This window comes from Micromys minutus (genome assembly GCF_963924665.1).
Source record: "Micromys minutus genome assembly, chromosome: 1".
In the NCBI taxonomy this organism is placed as follows: domain Eukaryota; kingdom Metazoa; phylum Chordata; class Mammalia; order Rodentia; family Muridae; genus Micromys; species Micromys minutus.
Window position 1 is genome coordinate 44943030 of NC_137969.1, and position 25325 is coordinate 44968354.

Here is a 25325-nt window from a genome sequence, read left to right on the forward strand (position 1 = left end):
GAAGGAGAGACGGAGATGTACAGAAGCAGAATGGAGATGTGAGCTTCTGTCTACTCCCAGGGTATAGATAGCTCGGCTAAAATTACAACAGTAGGTCATACACACATTACAAAGCTTTCAATGATATTATATAAAGTCATTACCAATGAATTAGAAAATACAATAAACTACAAAAATATGTAAAAAGGAGAGATGCAAGAAACATATCTGAGACAGAAGTAATTTCTATCCCAATTTTTGGTTAGAGATGTGACAGAAGAAGGAAAATGTGACTTAAAGTTTAAAACAGAATGGGAACGCCAGCTATGGACTTACAGTAAAACAGAATGAGAACACCAGCTATGGACTTATAATAAATATAGCAAGCAGAAGCCAGTCATAAGGAGCCAACATCTGGACTGGTGGGGGTGGTGTTTAAGAAGCAATGGGATGTCTGGGTATGTTAAGTGCTGAGCTGGAAAGCTGGTCTGAGGCTATGGTATGAGGTAAAACCAGGGCCACCATGCTGAAGGAAGAATAGATGGAAGCCTGAAGGGAAGTAAGGAGGCCACTGAGTAAACATGGAGAACACCCTACTTATATAAGGGGGTGTGTGGCAGAAGAAAAAAACAAGATCAATGGATCATGAGAATCAAGGTGAAAAAGGCACTCAAGAGGACGAGGCAGGGGGATTTCTGTGAGTTCAAGGCCAGCCAGGGCTAGATAGAGAAACCCATCTCAAAAACAAATGAACAAAAACAACCTATTACTGTGACAGTCAGAAATTACTCAGAAAATTTGAAAGGTGCAATCAGGCTTGGTAGACAGGGAAGAAACCATAGAGGAAGAGATTTTGGCTTCATTAAAATTAATAAGACTAAATAGGTGTGCCAGGTAGGCCTAGGGGCACACTCAAGTTCTTGGTAGGCAAACTGGCATGCTTCCAACTATCAAAACCAACAGTGAGTACAACAAATCGAATCAATGCAATCACATGAATAAATGAAGACGAGTTCAATACAATGGCAGAACGTTAAGTACTGTAACCCACAAAACCTGTGAGCACAATGAAAGGACACAAGGAGGGTGAGTGTAAATGAAAGATGAGGGATCTTTAACCCAGAGGTCGGGCTTATTGCCACTAACACTAGGTCAACCACACATCATCTGTGTTTTGATATGAAGCACATTGTGTACACTATTGACAACAGTCTATCCCAAGTGCTAAAGGATCCACTAAGTAAGTGTTTATAATTTCCATTTTATCCATAAGCTCGGGGAACAGAGGAACAGAATAAACAACACAGACAGAAGCATCCAAACCAACCTCCACAACCACACAATTACATATTATCTTAGACACATCAAGGCGAGAGACTGTTGAGTGATTCAGAGAAATGTGAACCTAATCAGTGTTCAAAGGAACCAGCAGGGCTGACAAGGGCTGTGGCAACATTCTCCCAAGCATTCAGGAAGGGGACAGGGATGAGTTGTTGGGAATGTACACAATTGTCACATTTGGAGCTTAGCAATGTGCAGTGCAGCTTACAGTGATCGTGGAAACACTTGGGAGGCAGAGGCAGGAGAGTTTTGAATTTGAGATGAGCTTGGATGACACAGCAAGACCCTCATCTGAAACCAGAACAGCCCAGAAGTGGTCTTTTTGACCTAGCTGCCCTCTGACCTTCACAGACACGTTGTGGCATGTGTACACCCCCACCCCCAATAAACAAAGCCATTAAAAGAAAAACCAAAACAAACCCCAAAAGATCAAGTTACATGATCAGCTGAGCAAGACACAACCTTTACTAACCCTGCATCCTTTAACTTAAAGAGAGTGGGAACATTAATAAAAACCATGACTTAATATGCCAAAGGCAATAAGATTTAAGCCAAGTTCATTACATGAATAATAACTTCTTATGGAGCTAGGATGAGATGATTCACTTGAAGATGAAGAAGTCATTGGTCATTTGAACTTATTTAAAATAAATGGTTCTGTCTTGTCAAGTACAAATTGGAACCTTTTTTTTTTTTTCTCACAGCTACCACCTCCTAAAAGAGTTCACTAAGAGTGCGAGCTAAAGTAGGCAATCATTAATAAAAACAACTCTGAACACTAGTCACCACACTTTAGCAATTTCTATGTAAATTGTTTATTTGTACTTATTTATCCTTCATTGTTCTCTACACAATAGGAAAATGCAAATGAACAAATCAGAATGCAGCCCTAATGGGACTCTCTGTTTATAACCATTAGCCCAGAGGTGTGCTGTAATTCAATTCTCAAGTAGCAAGATTTAGCCTCATTAACAGGCGGCAAGGGCAGGTTACAACTCATAAAACCCTACAGTAAACAAAGTTTATAGACACAGCGGCAGTCTTGAGCCTGATTGACAAGAGTTCAGTTCCCTATCAGATTGCCTTCATTTACTTTCTACTGACGTCCTTCGACCAGAGACAGTATTGCCTGGACTCACAGCTCTCTGGTGGGATGGCATATCTGTATTGTTTGTTTTCTTACCCATAAGAACCAACTGAGGAAATAGAAGATAACTGTTAAAAGTCAGGGGAATGTAGTTCAGTGGTAGAGCATTTGTCTGTTTGGGAAAAGCTCTCCGTCCAATCCATGCCTCCCCATCCCTGGAAAAAAATCATGAAGGGATACACTGCAATTGTATCAACTGAATGCATAAACAACTTTCGCTTGCCTGGGAAGCCCTAGATTTTCAGTTTCAGTATGAGAAGATTCATTTAAGTAAAACTATTTCATTTATATGTATGTTCCATTAAAAGTCAGATCATGGGAATGGGGGATATAACTCAGTTATTGAATGTCTACTTTCCATGCATTGGGCCTGAGTTCAATACTCAGCACCACACGGTTTGTTTGGCAATATTTAAACAATAATGGCAACAAAAGCTGAGAATTTTTATCATATTTACTAAAAAATGGCTATACTGTTCCTGTCCAAAGACAACATGACCATAGAGTAGGGATATAACCACGTCATTGGTTTAGTAAAGCATACAACATGACCATAGAGTAGGGATATAACCACGCCATTGGTTTAGTAAAGCATTCACTGAAAACTGCTCAAGTATGTTGGCAGTATTTCTGATGATGCAGAAATCTTAAGTACAGAAATGTGTTTTTGTTCTCTTTCTTTTGACTATTCTACATATAAAATATGACAAGGACTGACCTGCTGCCAAAGTAAATCATCAGTTTACTTGGGAAACTCTTGAGGGCCACCATCATTAAAGGGAAGCCCACTTACCTCTCATTACGTAAACCCCAAAAACCTGATAGTTACTGTTTCTAAGACATGCCTTTTCCACAGTTACAGTGACTTCAGAGGCTAATAACCCTGCCTTTCTAAAATGGATGTACCTCAGGTAGAGTAGATGTGAGCTTATTTTGGGAGGCTTCCCTTCCCATGATTACCTTCTGTTAAGTCACAGTAGCCTTTTGAGGAGACTCTGGCATGTTTTCATAACCTGCACATTTTTGCTGTGTGATAGCTACCAGCATTTGTACTGATCGAGACTGAATCTCGCTTAGATACACTGTTGAACATCATACACGTTGCAAATGCCACAGTGAGAAATAAATTTAGTGTGGCCTTGAGACTTTAAAGCAATGGTCTTACATAATCTCTGCTCCTAGCATTTTTTAAGACCCCCATTGTTATTATCCTGATATTACAGTTCTTGTTCTTTACAAATCAGTTCAAGTTCCCCTTTATGATATGCAGGAAAGGTGATGGGATCTAATTTGCTTATATTCACTTAAAACCTGGATCCCCATCTTGAATTAGAAACCCCTAGGAGAGAGGTGAATATAATGTCGGCGTCTTCAAGGCAAGGCCAAGGAGCCTGCACTTCAATGCATCAGACGAGAGTACCACACACAAGTTGGGTCAGAGCTAATAACTCTGGACATAAGCTAAAAACATACCGAGCCTTTCCTTGCCTGCCTCGAGGCTGCGGCTTGCCGTTTGCCTTACTGCGCTGAAACGGTCTATGATCTGCTACCGAGAGAGGCACCAGTAAAACTTGACGAGTTACAGACAAACTCTTCTAGAATAAGTAATGTAATTCCTTGTTTCCTTTCCATAAAAATGTATTGGTATGCAATTTTTATATTTCACAGTTCACCGACACCTAGGCGAGCTGTCTTCCAGTGCTCCAATGGTGCCGCTTTTAATTTTACCCTCCTTAGCTGTAGTAATTAAAGTGATCTGCAGCGGCGCCCCAGCAGCTCCGACACAACTACAACCCCCATGGAAGACTCTGCTTTTACAGGGAAGGAGGAAAAGAGTAGTTTCAATTCTCAGAGAACAAGAAAATCAAGCTTCCCCAGCCTCCACCTTACCCAATTGTTCTCTCAGCTGTCTTCAGATCTTAAGAATCAAATAAAAAATGGCTGCTATGGGGGGGTCGGTTTTAGTCTTGCGGCAAATGTCACAGAATGACATTACTTTAGGCCAAAAATGTGCCACGGACTTGCGAAAGTGAATTAGAACATGAGAAACTGTCAGTGCAGTTTTTAAGGTCATTACCCACCCAAGGGTGTCTTTTACAACAGGAAACAGTTTTATTTAGATACTTGGAAAATATACAAGAGAAGTCCTTCTGCTTAAGAAACACGTGCCTGTTAGGTTCTCAGGAAACAGTTAAACTAAATACATTTTAATAGAAAAAGTTTAATGCATTGCTTCTCAAAATGGTCCTTAGAATTCCCTAATGTTACATTAAACTAAGAAAATAACTTGACTGTTGCCTTTCATCAAGACACAGGAAGCTAAGCTCTGTTATTAGCACCAAGCATGAACAACAACAACAAAAAGAAAGAAAGAAAGAAAGAAAGAAAGAAAGAAAGAAAGAAAGAAAGAAACCCCATGCTTGTCCAGAGCCAGGGATTACTGACGCTCACCTATTCACCTTCTGCAGAAAGCAGAATAGGAAACTCACAGGGCTCTGGAGGTTTGGGCAGACTGCTATATTTCACTGCCGACTTGGTCAGGTCGTGACTGAATAAATAGGATTTAGGATGAAACATTAAAACTGTTTAGCAGACCTTTTCAGTCCATTTCAAACTTTTCTTATGCTGCTTTATAATATACGCAGACATGCTTTAAATGACCACACCTGCTCATTTCTCTGGGGATGGCCTGATCTCGGCTTTTCTAACAAAGAGAGCAAGAGAAAAAAAATTGGCCTTTCTTGTTGCAAAACAGAGTGGAAAGTCAAAATCTTTCTCAAGTTTGCTCCATCTGGTCAGATTAAATCTTTGATCAACCTCGGGGATTACATTTATTTTGGTAGTAACCCTTAAATTTTGAGCTTGTTTAATAAACATGGGTAAAATAGTAAAAGAACATAAATTTGGATTTGGGATCTAGTTTTTAAAGTAGGGATAGGAAATACAAAAGGCCCCATTCAAGAAAAAACAAAAACCAGACATGCATTGCAAGAATGTAGGTTCCATTAACAGACAACTCATAGAATTTAAAATATCACACTCTGTAGCTTTTTCATCAAAAATCTATAGCTCTTTTTTTTTTTTTTTTTAGCTGTAGCACCTGTTTTCCTAAGTGGTGCAACACGCTACACACGAATGGGGACTCTGACATAAAAGAGCTTGAGTGAATGAACAGGGCTACAGCCTGCCCTGAGTACCTCTGGAAGCAAGCTGGGACAGAATGCTTTATATTCTAAATCAGCAATTATTTTGTTTCACTCATTTAACTTATATTTAAGAATTCCCAGTAGCTGCTATCTTTCTCTAAAAAAATAATTATTTTAGGATTATAAAAGCAATTATGTTGTGTTTTTGAAAACTTCAAACTGCATTAGCAGAACTAATGGAAAGAGTTTGGGCCTCCAAAAAAAAAAAAAAAAAAAAAAAAAAAGAGAACCCTTTGATAATTTAATTCCTCTTTTCTTTGTGAAACTGATAACTTCTTAGTTTAAAAAAATTATAAGAAAAAAGGAGGAATGGCTGAGTAAGTATCACCTCGTGCTATATCCAAGGCCTCTTGCTGGTTGTCTGGCTGCTCTTTTGTAGGCAAAAAGGAGCTGAACGCTCTCTGGCTCCTTAGATCTGGCCCAACAAATGCACTGCCAGTCATGCACAGGGATCTAGCTTAAAACCCAGTGTGAGCCTAAAAGAAGCCAGTCAGACTGGCACCTACTCATGCAGAAGGAGATAGATTTGTCATGACAGGCTGATTATTCAATGTAAAGAAACAGTTTAGCTTTTCTAATCTGGTACAAATACATCTTTCTCAGCAAAAAAAGTAAAAGGTCCAACAGTTCAAGTATTTAAAGTAGAGAAACCAACAAAAAATGGAACAGCACAGTAAACCATAGGTATTGGTGCTAAAGTATTTTGCGAAACTGTCCTGGGACTCCATGCAGATAAGTAAGACTTAGCCTTCAGAAGTATGGCGTGTGTGTGTGTGTGTGTGTGTGTGTGTGTGTGTGTGTGTGTGTGTGTGTGTGACAATAACAGGCAGTATTACCCTTATGCTCTGTAACTAGAGAAACTGAGCAGGCAAACTTGTGTCTTCTCTGTACATGTATGCCCTGCAGATGTTGATGTCTCTTGTCTTCTTTCAGACACGATCTGCTGCTGCAGCACTGCCATAAAATTCTAGGACAATTGGCTCCTAATGACGCGACATTTACCTTCATCTTAAACCGTGAGTCTATCCTCCTTTGTAACGTCTGTTGCTAGTGCTGTTACTTACAAACTATCTCTTTGTGACTAGCTTTGTATTACCCCAGAACAAGGTTCCAAAAGAGGAGAAATTTAATACTGACATCAGTAACAAATGTGGAATGAGCAGACCTGAGAAATATGTTAGTGTTTAAAGAAAATACAATGTACCTATTATGATCCATGCTTCTGCCCAAAGCACAACATATTCTGTCTTTTAAAAGCTGTGCTGTAAAGACTGCCTCAAAACTGCTTATTCATTTTTCATTTCTTTTTGGAGCTAACTTCTATAGTGCTTCACTTAAAGGCTTTTCTCCTGTGTAAACTTGACATTTCAGATTTTTTTTCCCTTTACTGTGATTTTATAAAAAAAGGATTTTTAGCAGGCACAATACATACACACACACACACACACACACACACACACACACACACACACTCCATGCACACCCCATAAGAATATTTTTCACCTCCCAAAACTAGGCAAAAGAAAGTTCTTTTATTAGTTAACTATGTTTTGCAATTAGAATTCTTCAAAGAAAATAAGTATAAATTATCTTTGAAAAAATTATCTTTGAAACAATGCAAGGAGTCATATTCCTGATATACTTGCAAGTTTTTCCTCCTCTCAAAATTTACTGGAAAAATCCCATAACATACAAGTGATCAAAATGTAAAGGACATGTGAAAACCATATGCTTTTCCAAGTCTTTTTTTTTTTTTTTTAAAATGTCCTGCAAACTGTTGGCAGCTTGTTTTTAATGGAAAATACCAATCGTCTAGAATCTATACCTAGCCTTTTGCCAATAATGAGAAAACTTCACCTTCTGTCCCTTGCAATTCTTAGGAAATCTTTTGCTGTTATTCCTACAAATCCAATTACAGATTGTTGAGTAGCTAGTGGAGTAAGCTTATTGAGAAGTGTCACATCACTAAGTCGTGCGTATGTGTTTCAGTTTGTAATGTGGTCTGAGCCGCTGTAGAGGTGTCAACTTAAAATGCAAGTAAGTAGCAGAACAGGGCTAATCCCAGCCACTACTCCCCTGCAGCCAAATTGTAGTGCAATGAATGACAGTGGAAATGCAAAGATGCCACTGCGCTTATCACACACAGCCAGATGGCGGACCTGGATCAATGCACACATGCCACGATCAATGCATTTGATAAAGAATTAAGAAGAAAACTGTACATGTTATCAAAGAACTTGTACATGGCATAATTATGATTCTGCATGTGCTTACTGATGATATTGGAGACTCAGAGGCAGGTGATAATGAACCTGATAGGAAGAAATAGCTTAAAGGCTGCAGCATATGGCCTCAGCACTAAGAAATCTCGTCAAATAGTTCAGAAAGCTTCTTAAACTGTTATTACAGCTGCTCCTAGTGCAGGATACTGCTGAGGTTTAAAATTTCTTTTAAAAATTTGAAATGTCAGAAAGTTAGGGAGCACACTATACTTTTAAAAAAATAGTTATTTAATTAGGATATTGTATCTTTTAAAAAACATCATTTCTATTAAAATAGAAAATAATCAAATGTAGTTTTCAAAAGATTAGTTTTCTTTACTCGTTTTAATAGTAAGTGTATAAATTTAATTTTCATGATAAAAGCAGCAATTTAAAACATACTGGCTCCCAAGTAAGAATTCTAATGTTAGGAATATTACAACTGTCTGCTTTTCTGCTTCTATCACACACTTTGATAGCAGACCAATTAAAGCAGTCAGGAAATGGTACAGAGCAATGACGATGCATATACATTTAAAATGTATAAAGGGCACCTAGACACCAATTCTCATGCTTCAGTTGATAGATGAGCTGTCTAATCAGCAGCCTTGACGGAACCTAAGTGCTCTCGTTAGTGCTCAGACCTGCAGGCTAAATAAGCCTAAATCCCCTAAAAACTGCTTCTGAAAAGGGGAAAAAACTATTCTCTTTCCTCAAATTCCATCAACTTGGAGGGGTGGGAAGAGCTGCACCTTACACAAATATCTTTGGATAACTTACTTTTCATCTAAATGTGGACAAAGTGCTCCGGTGTGACTGCAAAAGTCCAAGACAAAGTTTTTGCAATTATAAGAACAATGAAATGAGCCCTTCCCCCTCCACCAGACTCCTGGTAATCCTCCTGTGTCAGGAAGTTTAGCTGTGCTTCAAAATTGTGGTCTATGAACATCGGTGCTTTAAAAAAATTCTAACCTGTTCTTGGCTTGTTTGTATTTCAGTCTTTAAATATTTATCTTTTAGATTATAATATAAGGTTCTTATCAAGGATGCTAGTTTTGAAACCAAATTACAATTTCCAGTGTTGGAGAAAATGAGGTACCAGGGAAGAGAGCCAGTGAGGGAAAAAAAAAAAAAACATAAAACAAAATATCAGTTTGTACTAACATATCATGTGGTACTGAATTTAAAGGCATAGTGTGTGTGAAGAACTGAGGACTTGCTCAGCTCTTGTGGAGCGACTGAGGGGGCTGTCTCACAGATTCTGCATCTGGAGAAACACTTTGATCTTTGTTCAAGTCAATTCATGAACAACATCTGACAAGACTGCATGATACACCCGATGGTGAGGTTCAAACTCCAAATAAACTATTTGGTTTCATTAAAGGTGATCAGAAGAGGTGACCCAGACAATCCCTCCAGAAGCCAACAGGCAGGTGATTCTTTAAATTCTAACTCCTGCAGCAAGCATCACATCAGGCTAATATTACACATAGGCAACCAGTTAAGTGAGTGAGTACTTTCATCTACTCTGAGACGCCAAGGAGAGCCTCATCTCAAATGAATTCTCATTAAGGCACTATAAGGTCCTCATGCAATATCAGAGAGAGGTTTCGATACTGTCTCAAAACATACAGTTAAAATATAGTCGCACATATTTGTTAAATAAACAGTCACAGAAATTGACTTACTAAGCATTTATGAAATAAGAGTATCAAGAAACTAATTAGACAACGTTCTTTTCTACAGTTATTTTTAAAATACTGTTTAAACCTCTTTTGGGAAAGGGGCTGTTTGAAAGGGCTCATTTCGCACTGACAATGTCAAAGGAGGTCAGAGACCATCAAATATAAAGTCCCCGCACTGCTGTGGCACAGACAGACTATTCGGCTAAAATCAAACAAGGACCAATTAAACTAATCATAACGTCCCAGTGCACACAAGGAAGCTCACCTGGTATTTCTGGACCTCTTTCATGAATTTTCACATTTACTCAGTTTTGGGTACTATAATTGCCTTGACCAAAATACTGTGAAATTGCTGCTCTGATCTACTAATGGCTGCAAAAAAATCAAGCCATTGTGGTTTCATGCCAAGGGGCCATAGTAAGGTGGTGCAATGATTTCTGACATAGAAGACAACTTCTAAAAACTCAAAAGAGAAAATTAACAGGATGTCGTTCACATTGCCAAAGACTGTTCATTAATTACCAATTTAATCACGGCTGGAGGCATGACATTACAAAAATCTGGCTGAAAGTTCTAATAGATTATGAAGACCACCTAAGAAGAGTGACCAAGAAATGTACAAAACAATTAATACTGTTTCCCTGCTATCAAAGACACTCAGAGGATTTCACATCAAGTGACGCAGGGGCATTAGTAGCTTCACAGTGCCACCACTAGGAACTGTAAATACAATAGCACACAATTAGTAATGCATATGTGACTTCATTCAAAGCATATATCCTTGGGAAAGCCAGAGCATGATAAGGAGAACAAAGGAAACATTAAAAAAAATGAAATGAATGAAGATTTAAACTCTACTCTTGTGCATGCTGAGCAGGGACAGAATAGGTGACATAAAATATGTCTCAGCAACAGTGTTATCTTCCTGGGATATTCAACATGACACTGAAAACATTCATGGTCATTAACAGTGGCAATAAAGAGTGTCCCTGATGCTAAGACATCTAGCTCTAGCTTTATGTGCTCATGATATTCTTGAGTAAATAGGATTTTTGAATCTAGGGGTTTATGGTGACATAATAGAAAAGATGCTTGGAGGGTTTTCCCCCCAACAATGCTGGGTTTTGTGTGGCCCTAGAGATATGCTAGCAAGCTAACAATATGTTTTCTAAGAAGTCTAGTAACTATTGTTAAAATAGAAGACTTCAAACCAAAATTATATTTAGACAGAACAGATAAGGTATTACTTAAATCACAGAGAATAAAAACTCTGCCTTGTACAGATATTTGTGCAGGACACAGGAGCACATCACCGGCCTTCACAAACACGCACTGTAGAAAGATTAGACATCACTTAATGTGTCTTACGGCTCTGAAATGGATTATGTACAGTTGAGCTTTTGATGACTGTGTTGAAGTAAAATACAAAAGATATTTTCATCTTGGTGCCCTAGGCATATTCTAGTTCAAATGGAGAATAAAATATCTCTAAGTAAGATAAAATACTCTGTTTTAAAGATTTTAGATTTCTTTTCATAGTAACTGAAAATCCTGCTCTTAATCATTTAAATTGCAGGTTAGTGTTTATTTATTTTGCTAATAGAAATAATAGAAAGATAAGTTTACAGATGAATTTAATTTTAAAACCTTGATCAAAAGAGGTTACTAAGTATAATATTTACATATTATATTTATATAGCCACACATGAAAATTACAAAGACGTTTCTCAGGCTTTTGTAAGAATAATTAAAAATGTTTAGATTAACTTCACTTTATTTATGTATATGACCGTTCTACCTGCATCTATATACTACACACTTGCCTGTTGCCCATGGGGTTCAGAGGTGTCAGGTCTTCTGGAAGTGGGGTTATAGGTGGTTGTAAGCTCCTGTGTGGGTCCTGGAATCAAACCTGGGTCCTCAGCAAGAGCAACCATTACTTAACCATTACTCCAGCTAGTTTTACCAAAGTTATATTATATTAATTTTTTTTTACCAAGTAGATGATAATTCCATCTTTTATTATCTGGAGAATATTCACTGAGCTAATTTAAATCTACTATGTATAACAAGTTCCATTTAAATTAGTTATTTTCTGACAAACATCAAAAGTACAAGATTGATAACCTACCCTCACGACAACAAAGTGCATTCAGTGGGCAGAGGGCTCACCGCACTTGCAGAAGACAGGGGTTTGACTTTTAGCATCCACATGGCAGCACAATGCTGCCTGTAGCTCCAGGGCATCAGACACGCTCTTCTGGACTTTACTGACAATTGTACACACGTGTGATTACACACACAGGCACATAATTAAAAATAAAAAGAATCATTAAGGTTTAACATGCAAGATACTTGCATTCTTCTTCATAAGTAAGCCATATGGGTTTATTTCGAAGTTCAGTACAGCATATAACTATTGCATTTTTAAAATTAGTAAATCTTAAAGGACTGATCAAACTAAAATATTTTCCAAAATACAGCTTTCTTTGGATTCAAACATTTGGATGCAAACATTTGAAGATAAAAACCGCAAACCTTCTCGGACTTACTAAGTTGCAGGTAGGTTCTCCCACCTGCTGAGGCCGAGCCAGCTCATCTATGGACTGTGTGTGACGGTGTGCCCCGGTACTGGGACAATACACATAACAAAAGAGACGTCAAGTCTGCTTTATCATAGGGCCAGGATCCATTTCTGTTGTTTATTTTATGAAGTATAAAATAAACCTTAAAAAATTTACACTTACAAAAAGATTTTATATGTATGAGGACTTTGCCTGCATACACGTATGGAACATGCTGTGTGCCTGGCCTAGCACCTGCGGAGTTTGTGAAAGTTACTACTACATTTACCACGCACTTGGTACTGGGTACTCTGAGGCCTCGTGCTTAAGTGGAACAGAGTTGAATAGATTAGACCAGTGTGCTTCTAGTAAACATGGAAGAAGACATTAGAGAGAGGATCAGGAAAGAGAAATAGCAAATGCTTGACACAAGAACACAAGAATGTGGCAACTCCATATACTCAACAACTTAAACCTGCAGAGATGGAAGAGGAGGCCAGGAAGGAGGGCAGGACCGCAAGGGTCTTTAGAACTGTGTCCAAGGCTGGGGCTTATTCTGTAAGGGAAAGTGATGCTACCAGGGGGCTCCAAGGCTTTATGTCTTCAAACTGATATTTGAAGTTTTTCTCTTTGTATATTACAGTCTTGAATAATCTGAAAGTAGAACTTTGCTTCCTTTAACGATAAGCTTTAACCCTTTTCCGGCTTCCCAGTAAATTTTACCCTCAGTCTAGAACATGAAAAAAAATCTAAAAGAGTAGTTCACCTGTGCAGAGTGCATGGACATTATCTTATGCACTATGGACTATAACTTACAGCTCTATTCATTTTTCTTGGTTCATCACCAAGAGGGTCTCAGCTGTACGGAAACAAAGTACAGAGAGAAATACGTTGTTGAAGAGTCTCAATCAATGGCCTCCTGAGCAATAAACAAAATTCAACAAAGTTCTTTCCCAACTACCTGACCACTCTCAACTGGATCTCCTTATGGCTGTCTCAAACTCACTCTGTAGACCAGACTGGCCTCAAACTCACAGAGATCTGCCTGCCTCTGCCTCCCAAGTGCTGGGATTAAAGGTGTGAGCACTACTCAAAGCTTTCTGCAAACTCTTAAAGACCTTAAGCTCAGTATCCATTTTCTCCAAGACAAAAGGCCACCCTTAGATACCAATGTATTTATTGATTGATTGACTGATTGTTTAACTTGTGAGGCTTCTCAATTACTTTGATAATGCACAGTGAGTAGCAGGTATATTCTTCTAGCCCATCAAGTTGACTTTTATTAAGCACTATACACTATACAAAGGGTAAAACAGCAAAAAGGTCTTAAAAAATAAGATTTCTACAAATAAAAGCATAAGGTAGAGAAAAATTAAAGTAAAAACAGCAAAAACCATTTGACTGGAAGGAAACTCAACATTTGAAGGTGGGGTGGATTAGACTTTGTTTTGATCTCTCCAGAAGGAGTTCCTGACTCTCAGGGGACTGCTGGGGGTGGGGCTAGAACTCATGGCTCCCTTGTCCCCCTTTCCTATTATTTTCAGTGTCAAGCAGGGAATCTTTTTCTCAAACTTTTACAAAGAAAAATGGAACTAGAGACAGAAGGTATTTCCTGACTTGATAGTCCACTTTCACTTTCTGTGTCCCCCTCCAAGGTTTCCAAACCATGGAGGGAGAGCACTGACAGACAATACACATTTGTATATGATTCTCAGAAACATGGGGAAATGACTAAATTTAAAAATCTACTTTGTCCTCGAAAATGTGTCAACCCTGTATCGAGTTTCATTTAAAAGGAATGGTCAGGCCTAACCTCTCATATTTATAAAACTGGACACACCCAAGTTTTTTTTTTTTATTTTTTACACTTTGTCTTCCATTACTATCAAGTGTCAGAACACTAGCAATAATCCTGGAGTACACTGTCCAGGCCTGCCTACAACTACTCCTCCTCGACACAGGGTTGAGCACCTGATAAATGAAATACTGCAGCAGTTACCTTATACGCCACATGCTCTAAGAACGTGAGCCCATTCATTCTTCTGACTTAATAGTGGGGTCTGCATCTTCTCCCTCCCTGTGTGACTATCAGGCTGATACAATATGGTAGAAGTGATTTTGAAACTGAATCATAAGACACAGTAAAGGATATAAGCAAAAGAATATAAAGTAACAGAGCAGGAGAAAATATCTGCAAACTACATATTTAATAAGGTGTTAATGTCCAAGCTATATAACATCAATAGCTACAAACCAAGAAGCAAAACCAAAAAACCCAAACCTTTTATTTGAATAATAATCTGGGAGAACTTTAACAGGCAGTTTACTTGTCTAAAGAAAATATACAAATGAAAAGAGCCGTGTCAGTAACCAGGAGGAAAATTCAGATAAAAACCCTCAGAGCTGTCTCACTGTGACCAGAGCTGTGCAGTGAAACAAAAGCCTGAGTCCAGAGTGGTTGCAGGACTGTGATTTCAGCACTCAGACTGAGGCAGGAAGACGAAGAGTTCAAGGCCAGCCTGGAGAACATACATACAAGACCATGTTTGAATAAACCCCAAACCAGACCAACAGATAATGAAAAATTAAGATGCCAGTATGTGGGCTGCAGAATAAAATGCTGCTGCTGTTTTTAGCAGTACATAGATGTTTTAACAACTGAGCAGAGGCTGATCCCAGACAACCTGGAAATTCCAAAGAATGAAAATGGGGCTGGGTGTGGTGGTGCACACCACCTGTAATTAGAACACTCACAGTAGGGGCAGGAGGGTCTCTGTGAGTTCAAGGCCAGCTTGGTCTATACAGTGAGTGCAATGTCCACTAAGGACCTACCAGGATCCCATCTCAAGCAAGTGAACAAGCACCAGTCACAACTACTAGGTGATTCCACTTATGTGAGGAACTTAAAGTTAACTTTATCATATCAAAGAGTAGAATAATGGTTGCCAGGAGCTAAAGAGAAGGAAAACAAGAAGGTAGTCAACATGTATAGAGCTACAGTTTAAAAAAAAAAGTTTTAAAGATCTGCACTGGGCCTACAGATTACACTTAAAAAATAAGACAATAGGTCTTTTTCTATTATAGTTTTCTTCTATTGCAGTGTAAGAAATTAAAATTAGATACGTCTTTAAGGCTTTCAGAGAGTCTTACGTTTCTGATCTAGTTTCATTTATTATATATCTCTTTGGACTTGGCCCTATACACATTACTTGTGGACCTACTATAATAGTATTTCTGAACATCTTCTACTTTTCACATAGTAACACAACTGGATATTAATAAATTTTACCATGGTGTGATTCTCGGTGATAAGCACCCAATTTATTAGTTTAATAAGTTTTAACACTTGCATATCGATAAAGCAAAGTTTCCGATTACTGCTTCCATCCCTCAGAGTTTGCTCACCCATCTGAGCTGTTCCCTCCCTCCAGGTCAGCAGTGATGGCTTCTGGGTACCCTGTTCCAGATATGCATGCACAGTTCAGGTAAACACTGTGGCTTGGAACATTTGTTATTCACTGTGTTACTATAGATCTCAGTAGCTGAGACTTTGTATCCAATGCATTTGGAAGATTCGATTTTTACACTAGGAGTGCTCAAACTGCATTGTATTCTATGAACAGATAATGTATTTATTCATTCCTTGTTGATGCACATAAAATTTTGTTCAGTTTCTTTGTTACAGTGTAAGGACTATGAAGCCAGTTACTATGGTCTTCCAGAAGACATAAGCATCCAGAAGACAGAAGCAGGTAGACAGATGATATATATCTATATATGTGTATATAGATATAGATATAGATATATATCAAGTAATTTGAATTTGAAATCAATTCGCAGTATATTTTAGTTTACTTATTTTCTAAAGTTATATTTAGATAATTAGAAACTGATTGCTCAGTTTTCAGTACTTGAGAGAACATGAAACTTTCCCCACAGATATAGTTTCAATAAAAACCCTTTCCTGACACAGTTAAGTACTCTCTCTTCTTTGTGGTTCTTCACTGGAATGGGACCTTCAGCAACGTAACCTTAGTTCATGCCTCAGCTTTAGGGTCCCGAAGCCTCCCTCTTCATCTCTGTTACAACACACAGTTCTCATGCCCTGCAGTTACTTCATCTCTCTTCCCACCAGAATGAAATGCTCATATGAAACCACACTTGCTTCAGATATACAACAAATCTATCTGGCATACAACGGATTCTATAAATTGACACTTTAACAGATGATTAAGCATTGACAAAGCTAATATAAAGTCTACATATTTTTCCTTAGAACAGTCCTCAAAATCAATGTTTTTCTCTGTTTCCTGTCTGTCTGTCTGTCTGCCTGCCTATCTATCTATCTATCTATCTATCTATCTATCTATCTATCTATCTATCTATCTATCTATCATTTTATTGAGACATAGTCTCACTCTGCAAGCAAAGCTGGCCTGGGACTTGCTATATAGCCTAGGCTGGCAAACAAGCCTCTTGTCTCCACATCCTCAGTACTAGGATTATGCCATTATGTCATCTCAGCTTAGTATTTTTTCAAACTTTTGAGACCATGATATGTGGTTAAAAAATACCTGTGACTAAAGTCCAGGAAGCACACAGATCAATGAACAAAAAAAAAGTTTCACACTTAGGCACAAATCCATCAAGTGTAATGAATTTTCATATATTCTATTCTTTCTTTTTGTTAAAAATAATGGCTTAGTAAACTTATTTTATATCTCCTTATTTTATAAAGACCTAACATTTAGAAGCATTACCCTAAGTTCGAGATCAATAAACTGGCATTTAAAATAGAATCTGGTTTCCATGCATGAGTAAGGCTATTGTAGTTTTCAATGAGAAGTCTCATACTTTGCCACACTAGGATTTCTGCTGCTGTATTGCTCATTATTATTTGCAAAGCACTACACGAACCTGAAGCACGGGGAAAATGTGGCTTAACATAAGAACAGAGGTTTAGGTTCAGGTTTAAATCCCTGATTACCATTTACTGACCAGAAGACCTTGTAAAAATCTGAACACCTATGAGCTTCCGTCCTGCTGTCTGGGAAGCAGTTAGAGTAGCTCCATGGAGCTGTATAAAACACATATTGCAGATACTCAATAAGATGTTAAAAGCTACTGCTTCTAACAAAATTATATGGAAAAATATTTTAAACAGAATATAGTCAGTCATAAAATGTAAGTGAACAAAATCAGATACTTAGGATTTCTATTCCAGAACTATACTGTTCCTCATATGCAGCTAACAGCATTGCTTAGCAATAACAACAGTGTGGTTGGTCCCATTGCATGGATTCATTAATTGAGTAGTTGACCATGTACCCACAATTTACAGCCTATAGAAAGTAACTGAGCCAATTACTCCCCTTGGTCCCATCCCCACCATGGCCACTATGAACACTGTGAGCTCCTCACATCATTTTGCTGCCTGCTGCAGAGTGCAGGGGCTGTGCTGCCACCATGCTTGCTCCCCGCCTTGAAGGCAGCATCTCTTCTTGCTTGCTCAAGCAGAACTCTCGCTCTTTCTTTCAGCTCCTCTTGTCTAGACAACATTCGGTGCTTAAAAGCAAAGATACAGAATTAGAAGCCAAACCATAAAAATGCAGTTAAAGGTTAGATAACATATTAAAATAGTTAGGCGTACAATTTTCATAACAGGACTACCTATAGAAAATATTAATGTTGGGAAGAAACTGTAGAATGGAGATATAAATTTTGACAAAGATGAAACATAACATCATTCCCTAATACTGGATGAAACGTCAATATACACGCATAATTTATTTCTACTTCTTACCATTTGTCCCATGAGTGTGCGCATGAAGCATGTGCATGGGCACAGGTGTGCACATGCATAGTGCACGTGTGAATGTGAGAGGGCAACTTTTGGGGTTGTTTTTCTCTCTGCATTGTGAATTCTGGGGATGAGACTCGGGTCATCAGGCTTGCATGGCAAGTGCTCATAGCAGCCAGGTGCCTCTCGTCAGATTTTATATGAGCAAACTCTCATAAGGTACATGTCAGTATTCGATGATATATTCAGGTCTTCCTGTAAGCACAGTATAATTTACCAATCAAAGATATAATAAAAAGTTCAGTTCCATTTTTATAGTTTAATAGAACTGGTGACAATTTATCTTCACTTTATAAACTGTATAATACTTAAATATCTGTGGCAATATTCTTTTAAACTTTTGGAAATATTTACAGAAAATCCCAAGCTTGCATGCATGCATGCATAGATGCAGTATATATGTAGTCAGGGGTCTCACTATGATGCCCAAGCTTGTCTTGAACGCTTTATGTAACTAATCCAGATTAGCCCCCAGCTCTCAGTCTACTTGCTTCTGTTAGCAGAGTTCTGGGGTTACCAGGGTGGGCCACCCCAGCAACTAGTGCTGTTACATTCTGTAAATAGAACCCCCAAACTTCTCCACTGATGGTTCCCCGTACAATGAAGCAGTCTCATCAGATCTGAGAACTAGTATGTGTTAGTGAGTAAATGAGTAAGAGAGGAATACATCAGTATCGGCACAAGAAAAAGACTAAATATTACTGTACACAAATTTAAATGATTTATTATTTTATGTGCATTGATGTTCTATCTACTTATATGTATGTGCAGTGTTGTCAGATCCCCTGCAACCGGAGTTACAGACTGTTGTGAACTGCTATGTGGGTGCTAGAAATTGAACCTGGGCCCTTTGGAAGAGTAGGCAGTGTTCTCAACCACCAACTCTCCAGCTTTTTAACTCCTCAATTTTCCTATCTTAGAACAAAATGACTGACCTGCCGGAAGACCCCATTGGGCCTCCAGAGCAATGGGCCAAACCTGCTGTTCTGAGCTACATTCAGCAGGCCGAGACCCATTTCAGAACTGTCCTGCTTTAGTGGACAGAGACAATTCTGGGGGCTGGAAAACTACCAACAATTTTAAATCAGAGTGACTCAGAAGAGTTGGTTTATAAAGATTAAAAAAAAAAATAGAAAAGCCTCATTTAGTTTAGTTTGTTTAAAAGCTCTTTTTAAATGACCATGTAAATGTTCTCAATGTAGTTGGTAGAATGCTGGCCTTCTATGCTTGAAGCATGTCTTAACACCCATCACTAAACGCACGGGACAGTGGCTCACTCAGGAAGCGAAGGTAGGAGGACCTGCATGGTGATCTGGAGGGCAGCCTGAGGTACTTAAGTCTCTGTCTAAAAAAGAAGGGAGAAGGGGTGGGCTGAGCGATGAAGTTCTATGTTCCAGTCTCAAAGGGGGCCTCAAACAGACATAAGGAAAAAGTCCTCATATAAAAAGAATTTTGGCTCGGGATGGCTGAGTCAGCCACTTTACTGACCAAGCACCCCAGTTAGATCCTTAATAGCAACTATATGAAAACCCGTGCCTCTGTCTAAAAGACCCCAGTTGACTGACACAGGCTAATTCCTAGAGCTTACTGGCTAGTTGGCCCAGAGGAGTTGAGCCCCAAGTTCAGTGGAGAGGGATCGACAAAGATCCATAACACTGACCCCTGGCTTCCACGTACCCAAAAACACATATAAAGACACCCACATATGCATATACACACCACACACACACACACACACACACACACACACACACACGTAGACAGACAGGCAGACATGCACACAAGCACACATGCATGCATGCACCCACCTTATAATTGACAATACTAGAGAATCAATACAAGAAATTTCAAGGGTAAGAATTCAACAGGATGTTATAGTCCCTTGTGGGAAGAAATGGGTGTTACTAGAGTTTTTATTTTAATTTTCTCAAAGCAGGGAATCATTATTTAGGTCACACTAGCCTGGAATTTGCTCTGCAGCCCAGGATGATCTCAAACTCCTGCTCTTCCTGCCTCAGAGCACTGGTAATGTGTACTGCCATGACGTGGAGGTAGTGAAGATAAGACCTGAGTAATGGCACAGCTGATAATACCATTTCTACTGCAGCTGGAATATGTAAGGTCATGGTCTGAATGGAAAGTACACAGTTTAACATATACAGCTTAGAGTTATGCTCACATTGAATACAGTTCTGAAATATTGTTGATCTTCCGTTTGAGACAGGGCAAGGCAGGACTTTGAATCCCAAGCATTGGGATTACAGGAGTATGTACCATTCTCAACTTCTTTGTCAATCTAATGCACATTACAAACAATGGTGTTTTTAAAAAGCTTTACTCATTTGCTATCTGCCTGTCTGTCTCTATCTTTATGCACATGAGCCTGTATGAATTTGTGCATATAGCATGAATGCAATGTGTCTGCAGAGGCCAGAGAAAGGTGTTAGACTCTCTGGGACTAGAGTTACGGGTGGCTGTGAGCCACCAGGCACACTACGAGGAGGTGCTGGTCCTCTGGGAGGGGTAAACACTTTAAACTGATGAGCCATTTTTCCATCCCTCGTAGTGAGATAATTTGAAAAGCTGGCATCCCTCATCCATCAATCTTGAAGTTGGGCTTACAATACTGTATTTCAAACTTTAACTATATATTTTTATGATAAATGAGACTTTGCTTTTATTCATGCATAACATCTTCAAGTGTTCTATCAACACAAAAAGGATAAAAAGAAGAATAGCTACTTACTGAATATCTACCCGGCACACATTCCAGCCCACTTACCTGAACTGTTTTGCTGGAGTGATCTGCATGATTTAAAGTGCTCTTGTCTGCATCTGGATCAGACTCTATCTGCCTCAGAGAAGCACATGGTTTTTTGGTGAAGTCTGTGTCTCTATTATATGAATATCCAAGTTTAGAAGGAAGGGATAAACTTGGCTTTTGGGTAGCCAATTCACCATCCAATCTGCATTCTAAAGATCTGGAATTCTCTATTTTCTCTTGTTCCACATCACTACTGGGATTTACAGTCTGAGGCTTTTGCTCATAAGTTGAGGGTGGAGACACATCCTTCTTTTTGCCACTGACATATAAGTCACTTAATTCTAAGTTCTCAGCTTTCAGTAGTCTCTGCTTGCCTAACAAAGCCAGTGCTTGAGCTGAATCAGCACTGGAACTCAACCCAGGGTCATCAGACCCTGAAGTCCTCCCAGAGCTCTGCTGGGACTTTTGGGGCTCCGTGTCACTTTTAGTCCTGCGGTAGTAAGGGGAGGCTGTGCTTGGACTAAGGTGGTCATCTGGAGTCTGGTGTTCACTTTCTGACTCTCCTACCCCACTGTCAGTCACAAACACGGAGTCATCCTGTGACAGGAGGTCCACGGCCCCACTGGCAGGCTGCTGTGGTCCAGGCTCCCGCTTCAGGTCGCTGAGCTCGGCATAGAATTTTTCTTGATCCACAGAACTGTTTGTGTCTGTTTCATAATTTCCAACTTTATATGTGCTCTTACTGCTGTTTTCTTCTATCTGAACCACATTTAGTTCTTGACCACTAAAGTGTGCCCTTATTTGATAGAGATAAGTCATAACAGTCAGTTTGTCTGGGATTGCTAATAAAACCATATCAGAAGGTTCCAGTAAACGTGAGATTCCGATGCTTGCAAACCCATCGTAAGCCTTCAAAGAGAAGAAGGGACAAACATACTGAACAGTTCAATCATCTATTTAAAGAGAGCAAAATTTGAAGCTTTTTATTATTGTAGAGCACATAAAATTACTGACACTATACCAGAGGAAAAGAATAAAGTTGCAAGAAAAAAATGAATAAAAAGGAGAAAAGAGAAAACCTTACTGCATAACAATTATCCACAAGCATGAAACAAGCAGGAATGTGAGTTCAGCAAAACATCTCAGGAAAGTTTTAAGCTATGGTTCGGGGTATGGAGAAATGTTTGACTGATACATCTCTAGCTTTTACCCCCCCTGTCCACCCCTTTTCCATGACCAGGCAATTACAGCGAAGAAGCATCGCCAGGCGAGCCCAAAGAGGGAACCACTATACTGTTGGCTACAAAATGCAAACAAAGGTTAGTCTTAGAGGCACAGGAACATCTGAACGACTTGGGGCTGATTTTCACGAGGATGGAGGTCGTGGAGACAGCAGCACAGCTGGGACTGAGGCCGCACTGTATTGTTTTGTTTGCCTTTAAAGGACTGTGGCGCATCAGGTTTTTCTAGTTTTGAAGAACCAAAGCTGTTTCTCAATTTACAATTAATTATTACTGTCCTGAACTAACCCTTGAAACAGCGCTGTGTCAGTAGGAAGCTTTGAAAGTCTCGATCAAGGAAGGCTCCACAGACACACTACTGTGTTCAGATGTGCAAAAGTTCTGGACAACGACTTGCATTTAGGAGAACAATTTAATGTTTGCCGTAAAAGAAATGCTAGTAAGTAATTTAGTCAAAGGAATTTTTGTGCTTTTATAGTAATTTTCTGCCTTTGAATTTAATCGGTATTCTTCCTGTAGCTTTAACATGTGAAGAAAGAAAATGAAAAATAAATTGTGCTATTAAGACCTATTCAATTTCCACAGAATGAGGTTTTATAATGCAGGCTCTTCAAAATATCTGCTGGAGAGGCGGCTCAGTTGGTGTGCATGTATAGACTTGTTTGTTCTTTTACATGTTTTAGGAAAATTAAAGTCGATTTCTTCCTCATGTGTCCTGACTACCGGACAGACAGACATCAATAGCGGGCCATGAGAAAATGCACCTCAGGCAGCCATCTAAACGTTTCCTAATTATCTCAAACGCTGACACATTGGTTAGGATCAGGTGCCACAGGTAAATGCCTTTTGTGTTGAGTTCTTTTTACAGACCTGAAAAAATGGTTTGCTCCCTCGTGAGGAACCTCTGCCTGGTGTTTCGCTTCACTCTCCATTCATTTTATGCACACTAACTGTGCTTTAAAACATCCAGGTTTCTTATAATAGGAGGTACAAGTTTTGTCAAAGAATTTATACATGCTATCTTCTGCCATGGTCAATCACGTGAGAAAAGGAGAGAGTGTTGGTTTAAAGATACATATATGTCTATGTACAGAAAATGAATAGTATCTGTGTGTGTACGGGGTGAGGGGAGGGCACAATGCTGCGGCGGTGGGAGCTGTGTGGGTGTGAGTGTCGGCTCCAGAACGCAGGCTTCCAGGTGCTGGGCAGAGGGCACCTGTGCCAGGAGTCACCTCATCACCCACGGATTTTTCAAAGAAAGTTATCTTATTTATTCCAAAATGTTAAGTTAGCTAACGAAGAGTTGCTGACCACCATATTACAAGTAAAAGTAAGAGGGAGACTTTGTTTTCTGGATACTCTAAGAGCACAAGACAGTATAAAGGGTTATCAGGGAGACAACCTTGTAAAATAGGAGATAATCTGTAGGTGGCAACTATGGTGCTCAACGCAGACATGATGTGATGAAACACTCCAACTATGCACTAAACAGTGTGCAAAAAAACAAACAAACAAACAAACAAACAAACAAAAAAACCAAAACTGTTAAAACCCTCACTAAAAACCAAGATTATCTGCCGCAGGAGAGCTGTATATCTGGGGTGAACCAGTATCGAGCCATGCCAACTGAATACTTGTTTAGCTCTATCACTAGTTTCAAGACACCATGCAAATGGATGATTATTCTTCCCTATGCAGTGATTAGAAAACGGTATGTAGTTTTATATATATGTAGTTAAGTCCATGTTACTTAAACCTTGGTGAGATTCTCTATATTTAAAAATACACACAGAACAGCAAAGGAAGGCTCTACCTAAAGAGTAACCAACCTTCCTCGGCTGGGCCTTGCTATGTTGCTCAGGCTGTTCCAGACTCACGAGCTCAAGTTTTCCTGCCTTATAGGTGTGACACAACTGGTTGGAAACCAGCAATTTATTTTATAATTGTCACTTTAGCTAAATACAAGGCAATGATGATAAAGAAATGTTACCTCTATGAAAATAGTTTAATAAATGAGAAAAAAGGTATTTTACTTAATAAACATGGGCTTTCTAAAATGTTGTGAGAAGTGACTCCGAGAGCCACTTCCTTTGCAGAATGCCTACTAGAGAGTGCTGGGGGTTGGATCCAGAACCTTCAAGTTCTTTCATTCGGCTAAATTCCTAGCTCCTAAAGGGTAATCTCTATGAGGAATAGGTACAAATTTTCAAAGACTACCCCTTTCAGGATACAAGGGGGGTGGGAAGAGGTAGGGAGGAAGGGATGGAGGTAGGTAGGTAGGTAGGAGAGAGAGAGAGAGAGAGAGAGAGAGAGAGAGAGAGAGAGAGAGAGAGAGAGAGAGAGAGATTTAAGTGTATTATAAACTCTACAACCTGCATCAAGGAAAAACTTGCTTTGATTTAAATTCTTAATTAAACTTACATCAACATTGTAAGACTTTAAAAAGCTATAGTTCCATCTAATTTAATAATTTAAAGTATATTAAAAGCTTTTGTCTCCACCTGAGACTATTTACCACCTTGTTCTCAGAGCTCCTTTGTCATTGGATTCCTCCTGAGAGTAATATTTTATAGCTATAACACATACAATAGTAGAAAGAGGCTGTTGTAACTAAAATAACAACTATTAAAATAAAAAACTGAATTTGGAAAACATCTATGTTTCAATGAACATATTAATTAATGTATGTGTGAATAAAATACATATGCACACATAGTCTCATAAAGCCCAGGCTGAACAAGGACCTTGAACTAATCCTCCTGCCTCCATCTCCCAAGTGCTGGGATAACAGGAGTGTGCTATCACATCCAGTCAATAATCAATAATTTGTAGAAATCTGCAACAACTGGACTAAGATATGCAAATTCAGAACAAAAGGAAATATGAAAGTTTAGTTACAGAATTATGACACAACATATTATACAAAATATGTTTTCCTTCAACTGTGTTCAAGAACTTGCTGAATTCCATCTATCGATACACTTTAAATCTACGGGTTAAAAATGCCTATTCTGAGACAACAATAACACTGGTTTACAGGTGAGAAATTCAATTCAGTACAAACACTGAGTACTGTGAGAAGAGCTTCATGTTGTTTTCTTTGCATATTGAAAAATCATGTACCATAGCACATTCATAATATAAGAAAAACACATTCATCAGCCTTAGCCACTGTCAGCTGGCCCACAAAGCTCCATCCGTATCTGCTCTGAAACCTGATGGAATCAATATCCTTGAATGCAGGTTAGGAAGCTCTGATGATATATATAATTATATA

General features: G+C 38.9%; 1 protein-coding gene across 4 annotated transcripts in view; it reads right to left on the reverse strand.

Moving 5' to 3' along the window:
• EHBP1 (EH domain binding protein 1) overlaps nucleotides 1-25325 on the reverse strand; it is a 256389-nt gene that overhangs the window by 62940 nt on the left and 168124 nt on the right. For all 4 annotated transcript variants that reach the window (XM_080916906.1, XM_080916905.1, XM_080916904.1 and 1 more), the window contains exons 13-14: nucleotides 20826-21716; nucleotides 17605-17748 (exon numbers count right to left, since the gene is read on the reverse strand). In XM_080916906.1, the coding sequence (XP_080773032.1) occupies nucleotides 17605-17748; nucleotides 20826-21716 (1035 nt within the window). The remainder of the gene's footprint in view (nucleotides 1-17604; nucleotides 17749-20825; nucleotides 21717-25325) is intronic.